This window comes from Rhinolophus sinicus, chromosome 2 (assembly GCF_057876585.1).
Source record: "Rhinolophus sinicus isolate RSI-liver-muscle chromosome 2, RSI-T2T, whole genome shotgun sequence".
In the NCBI taxonomy this organism is placed as follows: domain Eukaryota; kingdom Metazoa; phylum Chordata; class Mammalia; order Chiroptera; family Rhinolophidae; genus Rhinolophus; species Rhinolophus sinicus.
This window is the reverse complement of record NC_142502.1, coordinates 88269172-88286386: the sequence shown is the minus strand read 5'-3', so window position 1 is coordinate 88286386 and position 17215 is coordinate 88269172. Positions and strand designations below refer to the sequence as shown.

General features: G+C 38.8%; 1 protein-coding gene across 8 annotated transcripts in view; it reads right to left on the bottom strand.

Annotated features, from left to right (window-relative positions):
* Nucleotides 1-17215, bottom strand: part of PKHD1 (PKHD1 ciliary IPT domain containing fibrocystin/polyductin) — a 429303-nt gene that overhangs the window by 289387 nt on the left and 122701 nt on the right. For all 8 annotated transcript variants that reach the window (XM_074333066.2, XM_088795661.1, XM_088795663.1 and 5 more), the window contains one exon: nucleotides 13482-13638. In XM_074333066.2, the coding sequence (XP_074189167.2) occupies nucleotides 13482-13638 (157 nt within the window). The remainder of the gene's footprint in view (nucleotides 1-13481; nucleotides 13639-17215) is intronic.

Genomic DNA, 17215 nt, shown 5'->3' with positions numbered 1-17215 from the left:
TAGTCTTTGCCCCCACTTTGTGCAAATCGCCCAACCACCACCAAACTCCCTTTCCATCTTTCCTGCTGCATTTTCCTCCATGCTGCTCAGCAAATCTATACATATAACATTTGCTTACTTGACTATTTTCGTTATAGAAATAAACCCCATGAGAGCAAGGATTTGGGTCTATTTCATTCAAAGTCATAAACCCTTTGCCTAGAACAGTGCATGGAATATGGGGAAATTGGTAAATGCTCACTAAATCCTTGCTAAATAATAGGAGTTGAATGAGGTCTCCCTAGGAGAACATGTAGAGTGAGAACAGAAGAGAGATAAGGGGAACAGACTATCAAAATATTAATATTTAAAGACAAAAATAAGGAAAGGAAGTAACAAGTTTGAGCATGGGTCAAAGAGTTAGGTGGCTTAGGAGAGGAATCTGAAGGTTGTACAGACATAGGTTGCAGGAAGAACTTTAAGAACTGGGAAAGAAGGTGGCAGATGAAGATGGCAAACCCTTAATGTCATTCTTAGGAGGCTCAGGGGAGAAAGGGTGCCGAGGAGGAGTGTGCTTCATTAGGACACAAACGCCACGTAATGAAATGAACCCAGAGAGAGTGACTCCAGTTGTAAGTAAAGGGAAAGCCAGAGGGGAATGAAATCAAGAGCCAAGGAGGGACCTGAGGACCCCAATTAATTAGATCAATCTATATCCCAAACTAGACCATTCATTTGCTTAACACTTGAATTACCTAAATTTTTAGATGGAAATTATCCAATGTACTTATCGGTATTGATTAACTTCCATTCGTCTTTTTTGTGTCAATCCTGAATAATTCCTTCAAAAGTTTAACAGCCTGTATCTGGTTCACTTTCCAGTCATTAAATAGTCAGATTAATAGGGGAGCCTGTGGAATTCCCTCTCCCTGGAGAATTATAGATGACCATCCAGTCCGGATGGACGGACCCCCCACTACCTGGATCAGAAGGGCTGGTGAGTGATCCAGGCACAGGTGGGGTGTGCTGCTGTCTCTACAGCACTGTGCTTCTGTGGAGGTGAGCGTCAGGAGGAGGCGAGCAACAGGGGAGAGGAGTAGCATTTAGGGTAGGCAGCCACAGCCTGAAGCCCGCACTGTGACCGGGATGCACACAGCTTCCTTTGTTGGCAAGATCCGGATTAGACTTGTGCCTGATCCACTGGAGCAGAGCCTGGAAGCCTTCGAGGTGGGCCTGTCCCCGGCCAGAGAGGCGGAAAATCAATTTGGCTGGCAAACGAGAGCCCCCCAGAGCTTAGTGCACGCTCCATAATCCTATCCACTAGCAGCTGAGGAAATAGATGCCTGAGCCCTCACATATTCATGGGGGATGTGAGGCATAAATCAGGCTTTAAGGATTGGGGGCAAAGGGAATGGACTCTCTGGCTGGCTACTAATTAATCAGGCGCAGAACACCTAAACCTAACAACCTGGGAGCGAGCCACACACACACAGGCACAGTCTGCTGTTGCTGCTTCTCCTGATGCTTTCTTTTTTTTTTCATTTCAATTAAAATAGATATCGAGTGAAATTTTCCCCTTTAGCTGATGCTGCTTATGCATCCCCCTGTTCTTCCTTTAATTAAAAAACATGCTTATTGCAATACTTGCCAGAATCACTTTAACGGTATTTTAATTGTAACGTCGCTGCCTGATTAAAAAAAGAAAATATGAACTAGAAAGTGTTTGCAAAAATGTTCTCAGAATGCAGGAAAAGAATCACACACCTCCCCAGAATGGATGCCACATACTAATTCCTTAATTAGCCTGGTACTGTAGTCAAATGGGCAATGCAGAAGGAAAAACATATCTGAAATAAAATCACTGACTCAGAGCCGCAAACAATAGCAGTTGGGAGAAATGTTTTCACGGGCTCAGATTTCCCTGGCAGGAGAGGGAACTGCAGCTAACTAAAAATGCCACGCTCGGGACAGGCCCAGCCAAGTTTCAACTGTTCTTTGCAAAGGGTCGCATAGCCTTTGGAAAAAGAGTAGCTGGACCAGGTTAAGTGGCTTCCAGTCCTGACAATTCTATACAGTTCCCTTTATTGTTTTAGGTTAGCAGTTCTCAGACTTGAGCATACATCTAAATCACCTAAAGGTCTGAAAACACAGCTTGGGGGCGGGGGGGGGGGGGTCCTCACCCCCAGAGAGCTCTGCTGTGGGGCCCCAAAATTTGCATTTCTAGCAAGTTCCCAGGTGGTGCTGATGCTGTTGATGGTGACCACACTTTGAGAACCACTGCTCTAGGTAAGGTAAGTGATTGACTAGGCACCCATACTCCTGTGAAGTTTGGTACCATCTAACAGGCTGAGAAATAAAAGGCTGGGATTACAGATTAACTCACTTTATCACGCTACAAACATTTACTGTTATTGTCCAGTCCTTCTGCTAGGTGCCAAGATAAAAACAAACAAACAAACGAAAATGCAGTCTTCACCTCTAGAAGGTCACTAACTAGGAAGTTTAATTGCTTCAGGTGAATAGAAATGCCCTGGTTTTCATGAATTGGTCAACTTTACAGGTAACTGAGAAAGAAGATAAGGATATGACTCATCCTTTTACTTTTTCTATAACACATAACGTTAACTCAGTAAGTTAACCTTATAAATGAATTAATTCTGTATTAACTACAAAGCATAAACATATTTATGGAAGAGAAACCAAATCGAAATCCTTAAAAGAATTCAAACACTGAGATACAAATAAATGCCTTTGCCTTTACAAATACTGTTATCAATTACTGCTTCACTAAACCTTCATTTCCTTTTCTACCTCCAGAAAACCATTACTTCCTTTTACCAACAAAGCTTCTGGAGTTTAAGTGCTCACGGCCCTCAGCTGTTCTATGGATGTCTAGAAAGTCACTTAAGACTTCAGAAAGCAAGCTAGTATTTGTAAGGAGAAACAGAAAAGACAACAAATTATAACAACAACAAAATTCCATCTTTTCCCCAAAGTCTGTATCAGGCCGGTAAGAAATCGCCCTAGCTACCAAGTTTCTCATTCATTTAAATAATCTCCTTCCATCTCTTCATCAAAGTTCAATTAGCATTGACCCAATCACATTTTTGACCAGCCTTCAATTTGATACACTTCTCTGAGCAATCTGTTTATCCAAAAGTTTACAAATATAATTGTTCTCTGAATATTGTAAATATGATTTTGCTAATAGCATAGTAGTTTTAGAAATGAAAGGTAAAGCTGTTTCCTCATGGTATTTATTTATTTTTTAAAAATGAGAATGCCTCTACCTTAATGGTTCCCTGGAATATTATAGTATATGAGAAATAATAGTAATGAAATACTCACTCTCCAGTGTATTTTAACCTGCACAAGAATCCCAGATACATAAGCATCCCAGAGTTCTAGTTCCACTCCAATCTGGATAAACAGGATGTGGGAATCATTAATCAACCAATGAGGTAGAGAGGTGAGAAAAGACCAAGTTCTGAAGGACCTTGTAAGCCCTATTAAGGAGCTTAGACTTGATCTTAAAGGCTAATGGAAAGCCAGCGAAGGGTTTTAAATAAGGAAGTTTGAAACATTTATCTTTCGTTACTGAAAATATTATAGCTTCTGTGCTTGGAAGGGACTGGCCCCTTTCAGTAGCATTTTTCATGTTACAATATCCAAGTTGTCAAGACATAAAACTGTAAATTGTTTAATATCTATCTATCTGTCTGTCTGCCCATCTATTGAAAGCATGTCCTTTCTCACAGCAATGGCTTATCTTGCATTTAAGGCTAATCAAGTGTGTCTGGGACTGTTCTCTGGAGGTAAATAATGTAAGTCATTGTCTGACTGGGAAAAATAAGGGGTTTCAGAGCCAAGTGTCCCCATATTAAAAAGCCTTTGTCTCTGATCTCCTGATACACAAATAGTAAATGAAATTGGTCACTGTCTGGACAAATCCACTAACATCTGAGGATGCCAGGAAGGACCCTGATCATAGAGAAATTCACAACTAATGTTAATCTGCCTCTTCAGGTCAGAAATTCATTCATTCGTTTATCCCTTCAACAATTATTTGAATACCTGCCTTGTGTCTGGAGATATAATGGTCCTGGCAGCAAAAAGGTAAGCAAAAACAGATCTGGTTCCAGCTTCCTTCAGCTTGTAGCATAGATTGCACCTTCCCAAAAGGGAGAGGGGAGAAAAAAACACACCCTGATATTAAATTTGTAAAGAATTGATATAAAAGTAATTCAAGTTCTTAGCTGATTAAAAATTCTATCAATGATCCACTTAGCTTTGGACATAGGTAAAATCCCCTCTTATAAAATAAATAACTCCAACTTGTCACCCAGAAAAGACTGACACATAGAGACACACAAGGTAAAGGGAGTTAAGGGTATATTTCAAAAAAACTCAGGTTAATTCTTTCTGATGCTGACTTTTTAATCAGGCTTCCCCTATAGATTATTGCACAGCCCAGCCCCTTCTAATTCCAGGCTTAATGATATGAGAAGAAACTTGACTCCTGTACTGCCCTTCCTCCACAGGGTTGCACGTACGAAGAATGTTAACATCCGATGGAGGATTATACTCGTACAAGCCACTCTCCTCCTACAAAGGGAAGGGCGTCACCATCATGTCCATTTTGTGCATTGATTTGAGGACCAGAGCCTTCCCTAGAGCCAAAGGAGAAATTTGTGGCAGCCTGAAATTTGAACTCAGGCCCCCAGTTGGCTGACCAAACTGCAATGAGTCAACCTTGTTGCATTGTCTGTATACACTCATCCCATCTCCTGCCTTGAAGGGTAGCTATGTTTCAACAAAGAGAAGAAGCAATTTAGTCAATAAATTGTTTTAAACTTATCAATTTGCAACACATTTTACGAGTCTACAAAATCCTCTCAGGTTGACCAAGACATTTTATAGTTATGCATGAAAGAAATATTAATGTAGACTATTTCATTTTTATCAAAACTCCAGCCTGACTTTACATGGATTTCCTTGAAATCCACATTGGTATCTGTGAAGCCTTGAGACTGTAGGCTAGGGTAATCTGCCCAGTGACTCACACAGACCTGATGCAGAGAAACCACAAGTAATGTCCCAGGAAAGTCCTGTCTCTTAGTTTTCCCATGTCACTGCATTAAAAAGACCATTGGAAGACGAAACATTCGCCTACTGAAACTGAGGCTGTTTCAGTGCTAACTAGAAGGGATCAAGCATATAAGCCATGTGACTAAAAAAAAAAAAAAAAAAAAAAAAAAGCTGTGCTGTATACAGCACTTAATACCTCACTCTGGAATCCCGAAACCCTTGCCAAGGATAAAGAATCTACAATAAACTTGAGAGTGGGTCAGGAGAAGATAACTGACCTCAGTAAACCAAGAATATGCATTTGTATGCCACTGAAATCCCAAATATAATAGACTAACAAGATCTGAATGTCCTCAAGACTGTAGACTATAAAAATGGAGAAAATGAGGCCATATTCCAACAGTACCAGAAAAACACATTTCCACGAAGTCAAAATAACAAGGAGAACAGAGGCAAGCAAGTGGATAGACTCTGCTACTTCCACCTATAATCCTTCCCTCTTTTGCCACAGAAAGAAAAAACACTTCAGTGTGCTTTCTGAAGATAAAAGCAATCCAAGGTCTTTATCACCCAGCTAATTCTTTCAGTAACCCAGTTAGCTTCGTATATAGAAACAGCCTCTATCTGCAAATAAAATTGCAACTTAGGCCTGATATTCAGCCATCTCTTCCATTCTCCCCATCAGTCCAAAAACAAAACCAACATTAACTGAGTACTTACTCTGGACCAGGTCATACGTTAAGGGCTTTATAAATATTCCCTCCTTTAATACTCAAATCATCCATATGAGATGGGAGATACGTTGTACTCTTGCCACACAATAGCAAATAATGAATGTTAACCATCACGGTTCCAGTTGCTGTCATTATAACAGGCATGATCCTAATGAGGAGAAACCTGAGACCCATGGAGGCTGTTCAACTTGCCCAAGGTCCCAAAGGTGTTAACAAACAGAACTCAGATTCAAACCCAGTTCTCTCTGACTCAAAAGCCTGCCAAGCATTTAACTGCTTTGGCATACTCCAGGAGACCAAGAAATAAAAAAATTACATTAAAGGAAACGAGTGCACTATAAAGGAGCAATAGAGACTGGAAACAAGTTTCTGTTCCAGCATTTTAAAGTGAAGGCATTGTCAGTAGTAAGAAACTACAAAATGGCTGCCTTTTGAAAAACCAATACCAAAGGACGAGGGGTTTCTAGAGCTCATTTTTCCCCTAATTGATCCTTTCGTAATCATTATCTCTAGGCCACTTCCTGTCAAGCTGCTTGGCCACCAGAATAGAGAGCGACTCATTGCTTCATTCAGAAAATATGGCTGCTTTCCCAACTACAGCCACAAGCTCAGGATGCATAATGTCTCTGACATGAGGTAACGTTCCTTCTTTGTTATTATGGCTCATCATAATTACTTGGAATAAAATAATAAATTTTAATTCAGTGATGCCTATGGCCGTTGGGCATCTTAACATAAAAGAACGAAAAATATAATTAACTAAATCAAGGCAATATGCCGATTTCCATCCCAGCTCATTAGTATTAATTGATTGGGTTAATTCTCTTTTGTGTTTAACAGTACCCCCTAAAACAACAACTTTTTTTTTTTTTAAACAGAGGGGGGAGAAATGGAGAGAAGAAGCAGAAATGTTAAGTAAATAAAAGCTTTTGATATTTTGCTAAGTAAAGCTAAATAATAATAAATATAGTTGAAGCTCTTCTTGTCGTCCCAAAATACTCTGCCATTTTTCAATAAAGTTCAGGAATCAGTACATGTAGCATCATAAATAATGGGAAAACTTTGTCTCTGATGCCATTTCCCAATTGCCTCAAAGAAATTTATAATCCTCCTTTCTATTATATAAGTTGTACTTGTAAGAAAAAATGCCAATTCTGTTTTATAGGTGGAAATATAAGTACAGCAGGGAGACTTCAAGACTCTTGGGGGCCACATGTAGAAGTGTTGGTTTTCCTGATGTAGGGAGCTGGTCCTCTACATATTAGGATGATAGTTTCCATGAATGGAAAAATAATATAGAGGATGTAATATTTCCATAAAGTAGTTTTAAATGTAGTTCTTAGGTGATCTAGTTTCACTTTTATTAAGCACTAATCTTTTCAAAGTGTGTACATATTTCATTTAAAACGCATTCTTTGTAATATGATGGAAATGACTGAATGTACTTCCACTATAACGCTTTATATTTTGTTAAAATCTTTTGAAGAAATTGTTTTTTGGCTTGAAATTTTTCATGCTTTATCTCAGCCTGTAGCAGGTATCAGAAAAATAAAGAAAATTCTACTCCGTTATTTTTCTGATATCATGAATGAGTATGAAAAAGATAGACAGTGTAACAGACATTTATAGAATGACTTATTGTTGACAATAAGGAAGATTCTGAACTAGTTTTATATTTGAATAGCTTTTTATTACCCAAGTACTTTCACCCATACAAGGTCAGACAATTAAGTTCGCAAACTCATCCTCCCAGAAAAAGTGCTACATACATCATTGCTGAATATCACTATGGTAACCTTCGAAGTAATCCCCTTGGGAAGCTAAGCACCATTTGTCCATCTTTTAAAGCAATTTTGGAACTCTTTCTCTGGAATGGCCATCAAAGCTATTGTGTTACCCTTGATGTCCTGAATATTATCAAAATGTCTTCCTTTCAGTATTTCCTTTATCTTCAGGTAAAGAAAGAAGTCATTGAAGGCCAGATCAGGTGAGTAGGGAGGGTGTTAGAAGACAGTTATTTGTTTACTGCCTCAAAACTCCCTCATAAACAGTGCTATGTGAGCTGGTGCATTGTTGTGATGCAAGAGCCATGAATTGTTGGCGAAAAGTTCAGGTCGTCTAACTTTTTCATGCATCCTTTTCAGCACTTCCAAATAGTAAACTTGGTTAACTGTTCATCCAGTTGGTACAAATTCATAATGAATAATCACTCTTATATCAAAAAAAAGTTAGCAATATCATTGCAACAAGTTTGCGAACCTAATTGTCAGGCCTTGTATTATAGACCAAGAGAAAACTAGAGGTTTAGAGCTAGGCTTTATCAACTAGATACTTGAGAGTCAACATCCTTCATCAGTTTTAAATGCCTTTTAGAAACACAAAAATAACTTTCCAATGGGTTTTATATTCCAAACAACTCATAATGATATACATTTATACATAGGTGTATGTATGCATATATGAATGTGTATGTATGTAAATATATGTATATTCATGTGTATATGTGTGGATCTATATTGTGTACATATATACACATATGTGTACATATATATATATATATATATATATATATATATATATATATATCATTAAGAACAACTAAGGACAGTAAAAGTAAATTAGTTAGGAAAAGTAATATTTAAAAGAACAAGAGTTTAAAGATTATACTTCTTGCCTTTTAGTTCTCTGAGCAGCACCATGGCAGTTGGCGAGAACAAATGCCTTATAAAAGGCAGCAAAAATGGAGCCACAAAGAAAGTGGTTGACCCATTTTTCTAAGGAAGACTGATATGATGTGAAAGCACCAACTATGTTCAATCTAAGAATACTGGGAAATAACTAGTCACAAGAACTCAAGGATGCAAAATTGCATCTGATGGTCTCAAGGGTCGTGTTTTTGAAGTGAGGCTAGCTGATCTGCAGACTGATGAAGTTGCATTTAGAAAAGTCAAGCTTATTACTGAGGATGTTCTGGGCAAAAAGTGCCTGACTGATTTCCATGGCATGGATCTTACCCATGACAAAATGTGCTCTATGGTCAAAAAACAGCAGACCGTGACTGAAGCTCATGCTGATGTCAAAACTATTGATGACTATTTTTTGTTTTATGTATTCTGTGTTGGCTTCACTAAAAAAAAAAAAAAAAAAAATTGCAACAATCAGATTCAGAAGACCTCTTATGCTCAGCATCAACAGGTCCGCCAAATCTGGAAGAAGATGATGGTGCACCCAAGAGGTACAGATAAATGACTTGAAAGAAGTGGTCAATAATTTGATTCCAGATAGCACTGGAAAAGACAGAGAAAAGGCTTGCTGATCTGTTTACCTGCTCCGCTCTATGACGTCTTTATTAGAAAAGTCAAAATGCTGAAGAAGCCCAAGTTTGAACTGGGAAAACTCACGGCGCTTCATGGTGAAGGTAGCAGTTCTAGAAAAGCTACTGGGGATGAGACACATGATAAAGTTGAACAACCTGATGGACGTGAGTCCCCGGGCCAAGAATCTGCTTAAAATTCAGACTTCTCATGGTGACAAATAAAACCCATTTGTGATGTTCAAAAAATAATTATGCTTCTTCAATTTCATCCAGGACCTGAATCCTGCACCATTTTATTTGTCCATTCATTCAACCATTAACATATTCTCATTATGTATCAGGTACTGTCCTAGACACTAAAGAGACAGTAGTGAATAAATTGGTGAAGTCCTTTGCCTTTTTGAGCTTGTTCCAGCAGAGGAAATAGACTGTAAACAAGCAAGTAAATTGATAATATTTCTTGTCGTGATAAGTGCTACAAAAAAAAGTAAAGCAAAATAAAAGAATAGAGAATAATAGGAAGTAGTTTTAATTTTAGAAAAGATGGCCAACAAGGCTTTCTCTGATAAGTTGACATTTTCTCAAAGAGTGAATGAAATAAGTCAGCCAGCCACATGAATATTTGGAGGAAGACTAGTCCAGGCATAGGACATTATGTGAAAGGGCCCTGAGGCAGGTGTGTTTCTGGTATATTTGTAGGAGAGCTGGAGCACAGTAAATGAGGCAGACAAGATCAATGAAGTGATCAAAGGTTTGATAACAGTAAGGAGTTCAGATTTTATTCCTAGGGAGATGAGAAGCCATTGAGAGGTTTAGAGGAAAGAAGTAACAAGAGCTGACATATGTTTAAAGGACATGGAAAACACACTACTGGGGGTGTTATTTGAGCATATAGCATAAAAGTCAGATATCAATGACTTAAACACATGAATGTTTGTTTTTCTATCACAAAAAGTAACTTCAGAAGTGAACAGTCCCAGGTGCCATGCCACTGTGGCAACTCCAAAATCATCAAGGTCCGGGGTTTCTTCCATTCTTCTGCTTCCCCATTCTTAATGAGTCACCTCATGGTCCAAGATGGCAGCTGAACATGATGGCAGCTACATTTTTCACAATGTAAGAAAGGACAAATAGGACATGCCTCTTACTGGATCAGCTCTACTTCCCAACTGTCCTGTACCACCCTTCCCCCTTACATCTCATTGTTCAGCTCTTAACCACAAGGCTATGTCTAACTACAAAAGAGGCCAGGAAATAGAACATTTGAGCAGAATACGTTGCTGCCCCAAATAAAAAAACCAAGGTTCTGCTATTAAGGAAGACAAATAATTAGAAACATTGGAATCAATTAAGAGGCCATTTGAAATGGTCCTGGACAAAAATTATATTGATTAGGACCAGGCTGGTACTAATAGAGGTGTTGATATATGGGACACATATTGAAAATCCAGTCAACAAGATGCACTGATGGATTGGGCATGGGATATGAGAAAAAGAAAGAAGTCTAGGATGCCTCCAAGTTTTCTGGCCTGAGCCACTGGACATGTGCAGTTCTAATAAATGAGATGGGGAAGTTCCTCCAACTTATATTCTGGGTGTATATTGATATTTACATGATGAAAACTTGTCTCAGACACAAATGGTATACTAGTCACCTTCCCTCCAACATCCAACTCTTATCTTACCTCCCTGACACTCTGATTACTCTGAACTACATTCTGCTTTGCTGCCTGTATCACACATTTTAGAACTAGAAATTTTACTCTTTTATACTTGCTCCTTAATTATTATTTTTTCCTTAGTGATAACACACACTAGTGACAATAAGTATTATTCTTCACCTTTTCTTGTAACTCACACAGAGTTCCCAGGCCACTTAACAAGCATTCACAAGTCATCTGTTGAATCAAATTTGACCTGTGTCCTTTCCCTGTTCTCATTCTTTCTAGGAGCTACGATCTATATCTATGATAAAAATCTCAGAGTTTCATTCTAGGCAACCCTGCTCCCTGCCAACAACTCTTACATCCTATTTGTACAGAAACAGGGTGTCTACTCCTTACCCTCCCATGTCCACTACTAGTCCTACTTCCTAAGAGAAAGAGGAGATCCTTCAGATAACAGACCTTTCCACAGGATGAGGTTCTGCCGTTCCAAACTTGACTCACTTATTCTAAATAACATGGGGATGAAATATTGCCTGAACCAGGAATATTAAGGAAAACCAGTATTGGAAGGTGACTGGTAGAGGCAAGTATTTGGATTACTAAGATCTTAAAATCTCCAAGAGTGAGCAGCCAAGTGTATATTCCGCATATCCCTGCCTTTCTCTGACCCTTTTCTCTCCCTCTGACACCCCTTCTCCATCTTCAGTCTTTGGACCTCTCATCACCATTCCGTGACTGAACATTTACCAGGCACTAATGGGACATTCAGAGACTCAGTTAGACTGAGTCTGAGGACTTTTAGTGGGAAAACTTCTCCCAAATGGTATCAATATAAGGCAAAAACCCTTGAGCTCTTGAAGGGCATCCTATTCTCCAGCAGAATTTGTCTCCTGTGGAGAGAGTCCGGGTTAAAGGCCTGCAAAGAGCATCTTTTCTCTGAGCTGAGGCTTTAAGTCTGTAATTTTCCTTTGTCATTGCTAATCTTTAGGTAGTTGATGGCTGTCAATAAATCAACACTCCCCAGAGCCCCAGGCTACGCGCACACACACACACACACACCACAAAGGAGGCCAAGAGCCCAAGCTGACACACCATTTTTCCTACAGGATACTAACTGATTTGCCTTAAAACTTCTCCTTGCTACTAGAGAAAAGAAACACAGCTGTCAGAGTACACGAGGTGTGATCAAAAAATAAGGTGAATGCTGCTGCCGAGTGCTAGCCAATGGAAAGGCAGGGATTTTCAATACGGAAAGCAGCGTATCAAACCCTACAGTGTGTGACAAATTTCAACTTGATCGGTGTAGTTAGTAGGATGTAAGCTACAGTTGAGAAAAGGTATGTTTTAAAGTGTGCCGTAAATCATCCTTCGTCATGACAACGCTCTGTGTCACATGTCACACATTGCTTCTGGTACAGCAATTTCTGCCAAATAAAAACATTAGAGGTGTCTTCGTCCACCTTATTCACTGTATCTCGCACGGTGAGACTTCTAGCTCTTCCCCAAAGTCAAAATGACCATAAAAAATAAACATTTTGAATCAATTCAGGACATGGAGGCAGCCAGGACAGCACAATTAAAGACACTCATGAAAGAGGACTTTCAGCCTGCTTCAGAAGGTGGCAAGAACAATGGGATAAGTATGTTCCAAGCAAGGGTAAGTATTCTTTGGGAGATTAATGGCAATGTGTCTTTTACTACAATACATTTCTTTTTCATTTAAACATTCACCATATTTTGTGATCACACCTTGCAGAATAATAAAACACCTAATCAGAAAAACCTCATACCATCTGTAAGAGACAAGTATCAAAGTTGTATCAGTTTAAAAAAAAAAAGTTGCATCAGTTCCCCCCCTTTAAATTATTACATTTTTCCTCATGTGGCTATGCTCTTACTTTAACAAGAACAAATTCTCCTATAAGTGTTAAATATGTTTATAGTAAAGAATAATGTTTTTGTGTAGTGTTTTATAGATGTAACCAATCATATTTCCCAAGCAATTTTCATTCTCCAATGAACTGAATCACTTTGATAACGATTCCTTATTATTAGCCATTGAAGTAAGCAATAATTTTTATTCTTATTTAGCAGATAAGTAAACAAATGTACAAAGAGGTGAAATAACTGACTTAGTCACTTGGTGATGTGGTAAAGGACTTGAAATGTGAATTCTTAGTCTCTTCCAACTTCCCAGGCCCTAGAGCAATGGGGCCAGTTTTGCAATACGGGAAGCCTATTTATATGACTTTCCATGGGACCAGGAAGTCAAAACCACAACAGGGTAAAAGCAGGAAAGCATGGGTTTCTTGGCAGGGAATTTCAAAGCCAGCAGCATTAACTGATTTCAGAGCATTTTGCTATATTGTGGGGTCTGCCCTGGACAAGCATGACTACAAAGTACTTGAATAAAAAAGCATATTATTTGAGAACACTGGTAACTGTCTTGTATTTGAAAAATTAAAATAATCAAGCTCTGTGCTTATAAGAATCAAAAAAAAAAAAAAAAAAAAAAAAGGCTTATGTTTTGAACCCTCTGACTACTTCTTCCTTTCATAGTAAAATTTCAATTTGGTTGAAGAATAAATTGTCAACCAAGTGCTGGAAATTATCCAAAAAGTTCCCCTCCCTCCTTTCCCCTAAATATGACAGAATTGTATATACTACTGTCACCGCCAATCTCCAAACTCCACAAACCTTTAATGTGCAGTAAGTTGAGGATGCTTGTATTGGTGTCTAACAGTAGCAATTGGCCATTCTCCACTGTGACATTGTCGCCATCTTGTGGCACTCTTTCAGGAAACCAACTGTGAGCCCTCGACCACCTCCGGCAGAACTGGAAGGATAAGTTGCCCTGGAAAACAAGAGTTCTGTTGTTTTTGTTTTGTTTTCAAGAAAGAGAGTATGGGTGATCAAAATGGAAACTTCTTAAACTAAAATCAATTTAAATATAATTTTAAATGTCTCAATCACATTAGTCACCTTCTCTTTTTTCTTACACTTAACTCAAAAAGGGAAAAATACAGAAGTGGCAAAGTTATATTTGTGCCTCTGTGCCCAGCCTCTGGAATTCTCCAACAACATTCTTGTGATATTTTGTTACTTTTTTTCCAGCACAGGCCCCCTTCTACCTAACAGATGGGATAGATTCCATTTTTTATTTTTACAGACATCTATTGAGCAAAACATCATAAATAGCCTGAAATAGAAAGAATTAAAATGTTCTGCTTGATGGGTGGCATTTTGCTTTATACAATTGGTATCATTTTTCACTGGTTCTACTGCCAAGTGTCTCTATTTTACAGGAACATTCCTCTTTCTAAGTGCTCAGATCCATCCTCCCTCTCTACCTGTTTTGATATCACTGTATTGTTGCCTTTCCCTCTGTGGTTGGTGCATCGGTGCTGAAAAAGTCCATGCCTAGGTGAAATGCCAAACGATGTTAGATGATAGTCCGGAACCTTTGAGGGAGGGGCAGGGAACAAGGCTGAGAGAAGCCCAGAGGAAGAAGCACCCTCTCCCCATCCGGCCTTCAGGCTCCCTCTCAGAACTTTTGGCTTTCTTATTTCTGGTCACACAGAAGTCATGTGTTTATCAAAACAAGGATGTAAAAAATCACGGAAAACAACATTTGGCTCATACAAGAGGCTGAGAACATGTCTAAATGTCTTGTGTCATCATGGAACCATACTGATAATAAATATAGGGAAATCAGAATAAAGTGATTCCTTCCAGGTAATTCATACAACATATGTATGCCTCTCTCCACACAGTTCTTCTTCCCACACAGATTCCAACCAAATGTGGAGCCCAAGTTCCTGTAAAATAACTGCCTAGAAGGTCCTCTCATGAGGTGTTAGAGGCAGATGGGAGAAGAGCATTAAGAAGGGAAGGCATGTTTATAATACCAATAACTGCACCTACACAGCAAATAGTGCCCTGGAGTATTTCTGAGAGAAAAAAAAAGTGGAAAAATATGTTGCCAGAAGAGCCAATCAATTTTCCAGGAGCATGTACTGATGCCCACTCAGTAGTCCCAAACTGTATACTCAACCCAATCACTAATAAGGCTTTGGGATAAGGAAAGGCAGGGTTTTTCTCATTTTCTACACCTATGAAGGAGAAACAGAGTCAGTGACTCATCCCAATCTAAGAGACAGAAAGGCATAAGGCATAGTGATAAGTAGCCCCAGCACCACACAAAGAAGAAGTACGTGTGGTCTGTGGGCATTGTTGTGAGCTGTATAAGCCATGTCCCTAGGATGTCATCCATAGCCTCAAAGAGTAGGAGAGGGTTTTAGCACTCTGATTTCATGCTGACACTAGGTATAGGGGGGTAAAATTACCAGAAGTGCTCCTTAAAAGGCTAAATAATTATACATACTTATAATCTTTTAATTCACTCCCATAGAATCCATAAAGAGGAAAGGGGGGGGGGAACAGATGGGAATTGGAGTGGAATAAAGTGGTGGGAAAGTACAAAAGACTGACTCAGATGAAGATGGTAGTCAACTGCCAAGAAGGGTGAGCTGGCGAGATTATCTGTAACGTCAGCCCTGAGTCCACCGTAAAAGGGCATTTGAAAATGCTTGGATTTCTATATAGTCAGAGATGGAAAGGATGCTAGAGAAATCCTACCCCTTCATTTTAAAGATGATGTTGACGATGTTGCTCAGCCTACAGCTGTTTAGGGTATAAATTCCTTCAATGCCACCGTGATGGAATCAAAAGCTCAGGAGGTGGAGATTTTGGAATCTGTCCAAAAGGAACAGGAATCTGTCCAAAAGCTCAGGAATCTGTCATTTTAATGATCTCTTCAGATGACACTTCTGCTTCAAAATTTGATGGCCAAATCAAGACAAGGGCTACAGGGAAGGGAGATATATCAAAAAAAGGAACCAGGAAGTTTCCTTCTTTCCTTCAAACCACTCCTTGACTCCCGGGGCCTTAAGGAAGACCAACAAGTAGGGTGAGGTGGTGTGTGGATGAGCTATAAGAAGTTTGAAGAATCCAGCAGCGTAACTCTTTCTGAGACATTAACCTGGTGGTCATATCCAGAGCTCAACTACAGAACTATAAAGAAAACCAGGGTCCACAACTCACACAATGGAAATATCTGGAACAACTAAGTATTAATTAGGTATTGAGGGGGTGGGGATCAAAAGAAGACCATTCCACAATTTCTTCCATTAATTAGTTTGAGAACACTTTATGATTTACAATTAGCAATGATACCTGTCATTAGCTCTAAATGCATCTTAAAGACTTTCTCTCTTACTCTGAAGCATGTGCCTCTGTCATTTCCTGCCTTCCATGCGTTATTAATACATCATCTTAGCCTGGCCTGTCAACCTTCAAATATTGCCATACTCCCCAACCTGACAGATGGAAAAGTCAAATATTGTTATCTCTTCTTTACAGTTGAGGAAGCAAAGAGTTTAAATGATGTGTCAAAGGCCATAGGGGTGGAGACAGGCTGGACTCCTGCAAAACAAGCTCCTACCTCAGTGCCTCTTTTGGAATACTCTTCCACAAAATATCTGCACAGCTCACTCTTTTACTTCATTCAGGTCTCTTTCAAACAACACCTCCACCCCTGTCTCCTTATTAAAATAATCCTTCCAGTCACTCTTCTCCTAATACTGCTTTATTCAGGTATTAAATCACGTAATTCCTTGCATATTTATCAGCTGCTAAACTTCTTCAAATGAAAAGCAGGGACTTTGTTTTGGTCGTAAGCCCCAAAAATGTGTCTCATACATAGAAGTGCACAAAAAAAAAAAAAAAAAAAAGAAATCATTTCTTAAATGAATCATCATCTACCTGCTAATCCTATGCATATATTTATAGATATTACACACAGGTGCTCACACAAAGCACCTTCCTGTTACAATAGGTAGACAAATAGGTGATGAGGCCTAGAATAATTAAAAGTGATACACTCCCTAGGTCTCCTGATCTATTCGGACTGGCCCACATCTTTTCACATTCCTTTTAGTGATTTCAAATTCTATTTAAACTTAAACCAAATGATGGTGTGTGTATCTAAATGAAAACCCAAGACTCAGATTCAGTTTTCCTATGAAATCTTCCATCAAGTTTTTTCTTTCACCTTACGTTTCTCCAATCCAACGTGGTAGATTTAAAATGAATACTTGTATAAAAGTTATGCATTAAATTTCAAGAAACTTAATTTTTCCTGTACCCAAACTTCTCCTTAGCATAATAAAAGTATCTTGAAATGTATAAATTTTTTATAGCTGGTTCATGCTTTAGTGCATGAGTGACTAAATACTGAAAGTCCTGAAAAATTCATGCATCCTCAACTATCTAACAGCTACCTGAGGAAGCAGAAGAACAATGTATCATGGTGATTGCAAGTTGTCAGTGATTTCATGATTACATGTATATGGCATAAGAATTTTCCCTCT